General features: G+C 45.1%; 1 protein-coding gene across 1 annotated transcript; it reads left to right on the top strand.

Annotated features, from left to right (window-relative positions):
* Window positions 1-6,451: 6,451 nt before the first annotated feature.
* On the top strand, window positions 6,452-8,426 carry COX19 (cytochrome c oxidase assembly factor COX19). Its single transcript, XM_069810215.1, has 3 exons — window positions 6,452-6,678; window positions 6,830-6,941; window positions 7,895-8,426. The coding sequence occupies exons 1-3, from the start codon at window positions 6,597-6,599 to the stop codon at window positions 7,980-7,982; spliced, it is 282 nt and encodes a 93-aa protein (XP_069666316.1). The 5' UTR covers window positions 6,452-6,596; the 3' UTR covers window positions 7,983-8,426.
* The last annotated feature ends 779 nt before the right edge of the window (window positions 8,427-9,205 follow it).

Genomic DNA, 9,205 nt, shown 5'->3' with positions numbered 1-9,205 from the left:
CTCTACCGGCAATCCCCAAATGCCCCTGAAATCACTTCAGTCACTATTTTGCAGCTTACTGTCCAGAGGACTGTGTGCCTCGATGTCCATCTCCGTCTCTGAGTTTGGTGATGACTCCTTCCCCGCTGTCCTGCCTGTTTATGAGCAGATGCATGCAGTCCTCTAGCAGAAACCATCCCCTCCAGGTAATCCTTCTGCCTAGATTGTGAAAGAGATCCCGGATCTTTGTAACCTGGGAGGAGCGAGGACCAGGCTCTGCAGCTGGCCAGGCAGAGTATGGAGGATGGGGGGTGCCTGGCCAGCTATTGCAGAGGGGGAGCCCGCCAGAAGGAGAACACAGCAACAGTGTTGGCACTCCAGGTGTACTGAGTCATGCACCATGCCAGGGCAGGGTCCTGCAAGAGCCCGCATGCCTGGGCGACAGCTCCCCAGCAGCCACCCACCTGCATCCTTGGGGGATGACAACAAAGCAGAAGTGATCATGAACAGGAGGCCACGGTTTTAAATGGTGGCACTGAGGGAAGGAGTCAATTTGATGCTCTATCACATATTCTCAGGTGGGGATATTTGGCTCCCCAGCTGCAGATTCTGTCAGATTACTCGGCCATGCTGCTGTTCAACCCTTTAGAAATCTTTAGTTTTAATAATACTTTTGCTAGAATCCTCCAAGGCTCCCAGGTGCAGGCTCCACTGATGGAAAAAAATGATGATTATTTATTAATAATAATAAAAGTACATTAGCCGAAGGCAAGGGAAATCAATAAACTCTAACTAGATTGACATGAAAAAGGCGCCTGCATGTCTGCCTGTTCTCCAAGGCTTGTTATCAGGAGTGGAGTTTTTCACAAGGGGGAATTACCCTGTGCAGAAGAGGGCTAGGCAGGGTGGGCAAAGAAAGGAGGGCAATGGATGTTCATGTCCGTCTCAAGATGTGCTGCACAACTATGAGGTCTTGGTCTGCACCCTCTTCTCCCAGACATTTCCAAAAATATGCTGTTTTGCCAGACTCTTCTCTGAGAAAATGGAAAAAACTACTGGGAGTCTTGAGACTTTATAAGGTACAGTAAAAGTGAGGAAAAAACCTTGCATGAGCTCAGTTGGGTACCAGTGGAGGAAATTTGGTGTTTCTGTTTAATATAGCCATCACTGCTCTGATGGAGTAGAGCTGGCTATGGCCACAGAAAGCAAAAGCACCTTCTCAAGGGCTTTCAGACTGTTTAAAGCTTCAGGTTGTACCTGCTGATAACATAGGGTGAAATCCTTTCTCAAGTAGTGAACCTATGGACTTGCAACCTGCTGGACTGATGCCTGCACTCTGGGAAATGATGGGTGAGTTCTCCAATACGAGGGAATCACTGCAGTTTTAAAATCCAACTAACATGATGTCCTCGCCTCCATTTCTTCCTCACATACCTTGGCTTCTAGTATGCAATCCTGAACACAGCCTGCAGCTGAGTTGTTGGCTTGCAGGTGAGGCATCCCACACAGGACTGGGCAGAAAACATTGCTCCGCACTCACAAGTCTTTGTCTTTCTATCAGCCCAAGCCAGAACCGATAGCATCTTCAGGTAAGCAGATTTTGTGGGCGTAGGTCAGGCAAATGGTTCCTCCTAGAAAATGAGCCTGTACATTAAACGGCCACAGAGTCATCTAACTTCTGTGTGCTCATTTGGAGGGCATATAATCTTCTAATGGGACATAGGTCAATAATGCTACAGTAATAGTAGGATAACACAGAGAAAGAGCTGTTATAAGGCCATAATTCAGTCAATGAGTTCTGATAACATAATAAACCATGGAAGTGAACAGCAAGTGCTTGTGTGCCTTGCAAGGCTCTGCCACTGATTTACAACCTCAAGAGATTCCTATCAGCCTGTGCATTGTTACCAGGGATATATAAAGCATGAGCACACCCTATTAAACATTAACATTTTTAAAGACTCAGATGTGTTAAAACTCAGGCTGCTCCTTGATAATGGATTTTGCTCACCTTGACAAATGCCAGTGCAAAAAGAAGTCAAGAGCTTTCTGACTTTGACTTCTTTCAATTTTTTCATAATTATTGCTTTGTTTTATTGGATTACACCCGCTTCTTCCCATCCTGCAAATTGGTATTTCGATAGGATCACTTCAGGGTAGTGATCAGTATCTCAAATGTTCGTTACTTTCATTTTGATACAAATAACTTGTACTGGGTTTCTTTTATCTGTCAAATCAGCGTGTGTTGCACATCTACTTTGGGAAGAAAGACTCCTGAAAATTACTTTTAAAAATCATTATTTCACTGCAAAATTTCAATGAAAGATTCTTGGGTTTTCTCCATTCTGAGATGAAAGATTGTATGTGATGGGGCTGGTCACTGGGAGAAGAAAATAAAGTCTGTGCATGGTATTAGTGCATTGTCTCTGTGCAGAGCCTAAGGTGACAGTATTTCCCACTTGTGTTAAGCATTTACCCCTTTTAGCAACAAACCATTCTCAGGAACTTTGTTGCTTTTAAAAGCCTTGTTCTTGGACTGAATAGATGTCATTCCTTCATGATTCTCACTCAGTGACAAAATACGTGGGAGATCCTGGGATTTGGTGCTGGCAATGTACTTTATAATATGCATATCTATAAAAATATTTGCATTAAAATCCATTGTGACTATAGCCAGAAGCATGATCTTCCAGACCGCACACTTACGCGAACAAGCCAAGGCAGCCTGACCTGGGAAGTTAGCAGTGAGGAGGTCAGGTTATGAAGAATGTATTTTCAAAATATAACTGAACACACCAAATGCCTCGACATAGGTCCAAGTCTGTCTCAACACAGTATTGCAGAAATTATATTAATCCAAGGGCAATTTGGGGCATATCACAAAGGATGATTAGTTGGTAGGTATCTACCAAGCCAGGGTCCCAGCATCTTACTTTTGGGCCCCCTGTCTTGATGCAGATAGAGATGTGGATTTAGATATAACAGAATTGCAACTAGCAATGTCAGAAAAAAGTTTTCTTTAGCTTTCAGCGCAGTGTTACTATTTCTACCACATTACCCTCTAACCTGATGAGGCTTTGGCTCAGTCATAACAGAAAATGAGCTATCATTCTGTACATCTTTGTAGAGCACATAACGTATTAAGGCCCTGACCTTACTGGCATGAAACTATGATTTCCCTGTAAGTGCAAAACAATAATATTTCATTAATCATCCACAACAGAAATCCCCATTCCCCAGACTATTCTGGCAATATTCTGCATTTTTGCTTGTCTAGGAACCTGAATTAAAAGGGAGAAAAATGGTTTACAACAGCCTGTGGCAGTGATGTAGCAAGAGACCTTATGTAAGAACTGGCGGCGTGCTTGCCGCGCGAGGGTGAGGCGTAGGAATGAGTGATCCTGGAAGGATGTTTCTCTGAGGTGTGTTCTGTGCCTGGGCTGGGAACAGCAGTCTCAAGGGCACAAATTCCAGCGTCTGAATGTGCTTGGTCTTGTTCAACTGATTAATTTCTTACAGCTATCCCAAATCAAGCTACAAAATCCCCTAGTACTTCACTCAAAGCCTTTCATGGCTTGTCAATAAATTATTTTCAAATTAACTACCTGATAATTTGAATCTGAAGGCTCTTAAAAGATGCAGCATAGTGAGAGAGAGAAAATAATGAAAGTCCTGGACTTCAGCCTGCCTATAAAAAGGAATAAAGGTTCTGCTCTGATGTATTATTCAATTCAGTGCTTCCAACAGTAATGCTGAGTGTGTAAAAACTCCTTTTGAGGGTACATTTGATGGATAAGCACCAATAGTGGAATAAGTTTTCAGTGTGATCTGACAACATTGTAAAAGAGCAAACATTTTTTAAATGTTGCTTTAGTCCATAATTAATGACTCTTTCATCCATAATTAATGACTAACAACTCTGATTCAACCAAAGGAATTTTTTTTTTTAATCTATCAAGTTGTGTAACTTGAAAGGGGAAGATCCAAGATTTTCCCTAGTTTGGGGAGCCTTTTAACTGTTGGAAAGGGCTCAGGACTCCAGACGAGAGATACTGTAAAACACTGCATGTTTTACAAATTATCTGATCTCTCTTGTACAATGGGCACCTTTTTACTGAAACAGCTATTTCAGATTTCCCTGATGCCGTGAAAGTCTCTCACTTCTTTGAAAGATAGTATGTGAAAAGCATTTAATTCTCTGTTTGTGACACTGCTCTTTGTGGCACTGTTTTTACTGAATTCTTCTGGAACTGGTTGGCTTAATCTGCAAATGAGATTTTTTTCCTTCACACTGATTATCTAATGGGGGTTTCATTTGATCTCCTTGGGAAAAATACATACTAAACTGCTAAAGTACATGTATTAGATTCTAAGACAAACTGTACTTTTAAAGGAAACTCTAGAAGACACAACTGACATTTGCAATAAAAACATTAAGTAAGCATAACCAAACACCTGCTACTATACCTGACCTGAATTTGGGTAACTACAAAATTTAAGACATCAAAGAAAGACACCAAGTTAATTAATAGGTAATCAAAACATTCGGATATAATGTAATACAGCAAGTTGATATAGCCTTTGCATAGGATTGTCGCTGTTTGGGAATAATTCCACTGTGAGATCCCTGCATCTCTTTTTCCTTTGATGTCTTCCTTCATCACATGGGCAATCGGCAAGTCAACCACTGTGCCAGAAACTAAGGAACGTAATTTGGGCAGCTTGCTAAAATCAAGTGCCTTGACACTTCAGTTAAACTTGTCCAGATAAACCAAAGCTGCTTCTCTGCTGCTCAGTCCTCCGAGATCTGGGAGAGAGTTTGCTGCATGTGTGTATGAAAGAGGAGTATCTCCCTTTTACTGTTAAGTGTTATAACGAAGTCAAGTGGAAAAGTGCTATTTACTGTATAATAAAAAAATCTATTGTTCATAGCCCTGAAAACATAATAATAAATAAAACCTTATATTTCAGGCTGTGTAAACCAGTTGCTTATATAATAGAACATGGTGTAATTTTCCATTTACAATTTCAATACTGTAATAAGGAAGCAATCAAAGCATTAAAAAAATGCACTTTAAATGGGGCTGCAGGTAATATTTCCATAATGGCTATCCTTAACAATTGCAGCTGTTTCTTTTTTTTACCCAGCCTCAAATTCTTTCTACTTATCTCAGTCATTTAATTAAAAGAAAATCAACTTAAACCAGATGAAAGACCGTCTTAAACCAATGGCAGCTATGGGCAAAGAAGAAAAAAGACTCTAACAGTGTAATCCACGGTTAACACTCGGGAGGGTTAGATTAACACCATTTCTCATCCTCTTTTCAGGATGAGATCTGAGGCTCTGCAGAGAGCATGCTGTAAACCTGCGGGCAAAAGGGGTGTTCTTCTTAGTTATCTGTCTTGAGGATCTGGAAGTTCACCATTTCCCAAGCATCTGCTGATGACTGCTTGGTTTTACCGACCTCAGCGGCGTTCGTGCCGCGTGATGGGCAGCCGCCAGCTCGCCCATCGCTTGTAGGAGGCATAAAATAACTCGGTGCTGTCCGTCAGGTTTGCGCACAGGTGTCAAGCCGTGAGGATTAACAGGGGATGAACAATCATGTTGCTGCCGCCATGGCGGCTGATGGCCGAGTTCACGTCACGGCAGTGGGACGGGGCTGGCTTTTCCGAAATCCTGCTGGATTTCTAAGGGAAGTTGGTCCTCGCTTCCCGGGGGTGCCTCAGCTCTGTGTGCTGATCCCCGGGGCTCTCGGATCACACTGCCAGCCACAGCGGGGTCCTGAAAAATGTGGTTTTAAGTCGAGCCCCATTGCTCAGCAGTGACGGGTGAGGAACTTGTTCTTCATGGCCGAGGGGAAGGAGGAGCCCGGCCTCAGCCCGGGCCCTGTCCACCGGCTCCCGGACAGAGACGGGAGACGCTCGGATGAGGCTGGATCCTGTATAAACCGATTTGCTGACACCACGTTCTGAGTTTTGCTCTTTTCCCCTTCGTTTCCAAACGAACACACGTGAGAGGACAAACCGTTTTTCCCTGCCCCTCAGCGGGCAGGCTGCCCGTGACCATCGCTCTCACCCTTCCCAATCAGAGAGTCGGGAGGCGAATTAGGAGAAAAACCAACTGTTTTTATGAGAAGAAATCGGTTTATTTCTCAGAGGTTGATCGCGCCCCGGACGCAGGGGAGGCGGAAGCACAGCGGGACCGCCACCGGCCCGACCCTCCCGCTCAGGCGGGACCGACCCCGCCGCCCCCCGGAGGCCGCCGGCCCGGGCCAACATGGCGGCCAGCGGCGGCGTCTCCATGGTGACCCGCCCGGGTGGCCGAGGCCTGCGGCAGTGACGTCACTCTTGCCCCCCCCGCCCGCCCGGCACGGGTAAGGCGGCGGCCCCGCTCCGGTTGCCATAGCAACGCCGATGCCGTTGCCATAGCGGCGTGGCCCCGCCCCCCCGCGGAGCGGCAGCGGTCACGTGGCCCACTCGATGCGCTCGGCGCTCGCCGGCGCTGCCGACGCTCGGTGTTCGGCTCCCCCCGGCGGCCGGTGTGTGAGCGGAGGGACCCCCGGTCCGTCGGTCCGTCCGTCCGTCCGTCCGTGTCCGTCCCCTCCACCGCCGGCGACATGTCCACCGCCATGAACTTCGGCACCAAAAGCTTCAAACCGCGGCCGCCGGACAAGGGTGCCTTCCCGCTGGATCACTTCGGTGCGGTAACGCGGGCCTGGCCTCCCCGCGGCCTAGCGCCGGGCCTTCCCCCCCGCCTCCCCTCACCTCTCCGCGGGCCGGGTCGGGGGGACGCGGGCCCGGGGCCGCCGTCCGAGCCCCGCGGTAGCGCGGTCCTCGCTGTCTCTTTCAGGGGAGTGCAGCGCTTTCAAGGAGCGGTTCATGGAGTGCCTCCGCCAGAGCGGCTACGAGAGCGGGGCCTGCCGGCAGCGCGCCATGGCCTACCTGGAGTGCCGCATGGAGAGGCAAGTGGGAGTCCGGCCCCGGCCCGGCGGCGGAGGGGGGGTGTGAGGGGCAGCCGGGTGGCCCCCGGGGTGGGGAAGCAGCGGGGCTGCCTTTGCGGCGAGGGGAAGGGAACCCGCAGCGGAGGCGTTCGTGCGGGAGGCTCGTGTCCTTGTAAGGAGCGGGTGTCCTTTGCGGCTTCAGCAGTTTACTTGGCTTATGTTTTTGATGGGGTGTAGATATCCTGCCCGAAGGGTGGGGTAACTGCGAGACTTAGCCAGCTTCCAGTGTGCACAACCGGCTTTCTCAAATGTGAAGCTTTATTTTTTCTTTTTTTTCTAGCTATAGTTACGAGTTCCTCAGTTCAAGGGAAAAAAGCGTTGGTGGTTGGTTTTCTAGGGATGTTTCCATTCTTGCATTGCTTTGCAATGCTTTCTGTTCAGTGGCGAGTCAGGGAGCTCACTGGGAAATGCATGAAGGACGTTATTAAGTGCACTTAAATACAAGGACGCTTGCACACGCTGCATGGGCTGCTGGTGAGAAAGGCTGCAAATCAAAAACCGTTTGAAAGTTACTACAGCAAAGTATGGCAGCACCACAAATGCTGTTCCAAACCACATTCACTTAAAAATGTGGTAAATGGCACGGGTAGAATCTTAGGAAGCTCTTATGTGGTCTGTTAATTAAAGATAACCAAGAGTCAGGTTAGTTTCTGAGGAAACTCTTATTCAATATCTAATATTGGGAAACGACAGATTTAATTGGAAAACTGCTGTTAAGAAAAAAAAGTATCCCTGAATGTTGCTTTCCCAAAACTGAAGCTTCTGAGGCTTTGCCAAACGGCAGTTGCTCTGTATGCATATCTTGGATTTCTTTAGAGTAAATAATATTACATGAAAGAGAAAATGCTGCTGTTCTCTTGCTTATAAACTGTGTTCTGCATAATGCTTTTGTTGTTTTATTGTTTTTAACTTAGGCAACTTATGGCAAATGAACCACTGGAAAAATTGGGATTTAAAGATCTGATAGATGAGAAATCAGAAGCAAAACCTGAAAAGTTGTAATGAAGACAGACAACTTCACTCCTCATGTATGGAAAGCATAACTCTTGTGTAGTACATATTGTACGTTCTGTTGCAATAGGAAGAGTTTCCTGAAGGAACCTTTTTTCAAAGTTTAGTTTTCTTAAAATAAGATATTTCTTTAAAATGAGCAAAAGTACTGCCTTTGTCTACTTTCTTCAAGTATCTCTTAACTTTTTTCTTTTAGTTTCTCTAGCCTACTCTTAAAGATCCATAAGAAAATTTTGCCTCAGAGTAAGCAATTATTGCCTGAAGTGTTCTCCATGTCTCTGTACGAACAGCGAAGTCTTATTTTAAAAAGACAAAAACCCCCAAACCCTTTATTGTGTAGATCTTGAAGTATAGATTAATCTTATGGGGGCATTACTAATATGCTTACAGCAATTACTTGTCAGGTGGAAATAAAGCTATTGTGGTACTTGCAAATTGCTTTTTATTAAATATGGGTATTAATCCCCATCTTTGGGGTGATCTCCTCCTCACCCTGCTATAGAAAACACTTGGGTACTGGGGTGGGGTTTTTTTCAGTCCTTTAACCTTCATCATTGTTGGGAGAGTATTTCTAGTTCCAGACACAAGTCATGTAGTGATTCTGCTTTTATTTACCATGCCAACAGTGTTCGCCTAACTTTATTTCATCATTTAACTGGGAATCTTTCATTATGAATATATTAATTTCTCCAAGTAGAGCTGCCATATGTTTTTTTAATATCTTTGTGGGGAAATCAGTGTGGAGAGAAGAATGGTATTTATTTGCATTCTAAGCAACTGTGAAATGTACTTATTAATGTGATTGGACAGTTTTATTCTTCTAAAAACAAATATTTTATGTTAAAAAACAGAGTAGATCAAGAGTTAGCTATCTAAGAAATATAGTATTTCTTTCCAAAACACACAGCTGCAGCCCATACATTGAGAAGGTAATGTGGCAGGCCATACAGTAGGTGAGTTATCAGGTCTGAGTATGTCTTAAGATCCCTGATAGGTGTTGTATAACTTCATCCTGAATTTTCAGAGCCCAGTGGCATTTCTAAGATACACTAATGCAAATGAGTCTTTCTTAATTAATACTGAGTTCAAGCCAAAATAATTCAGCCTGTTAGCCCCCTAGAAATATGTTTCAAGCAGACAATACATTTGTAAATCCTCTGCATGTATTTTCCACTGTATTTCCTGTCCTGTCCCCCCTGCTTCTTTTTTTTTTC

Source organism: Haliaeetus albicilla, chromosome 22, assembly GCF_947461875.1.
Source record: "Haliaeetus albicilla chromosome 22, bHalAlb1.1, whole genome shotgun sequence".
Lineage (NCBI taxonomy): Eukaryota > Metazoa > Chordata > Aves > Accipitriformes > Accipitridae > Haliaeetus > Haliaeetus albicilla.
Note: the sequence above shows the minus strand (reverse complement) of the source record. Positions and strands in the feature narration are given on the sequence as shown.

Bases quoted from the DNA above. Each gene is read 5' to 3' on its own strand.
- COX19 (XM_069810215.1), top strand. From the start codon at position 6,597: ATGTCCACCGCCATGAACTTCGGCACCAAAAGCTTCAAACCGCGGCCG. The intron at 6,679-6,829 runs GTGCGGTAACGC...TGTCTCTTTCAG, and splicing joins CTTCCCGCTGGATCACTTCG to GGGAGTGCAGCGCTTTCAAG. The intron at 6,942-7,894 runs GCAAGTGGGAGT...TTTTTAACTTAG, and splicing joins CTGGAGTGCCGCATGGAGAG to GCAACTTATGGCAAATGAAC.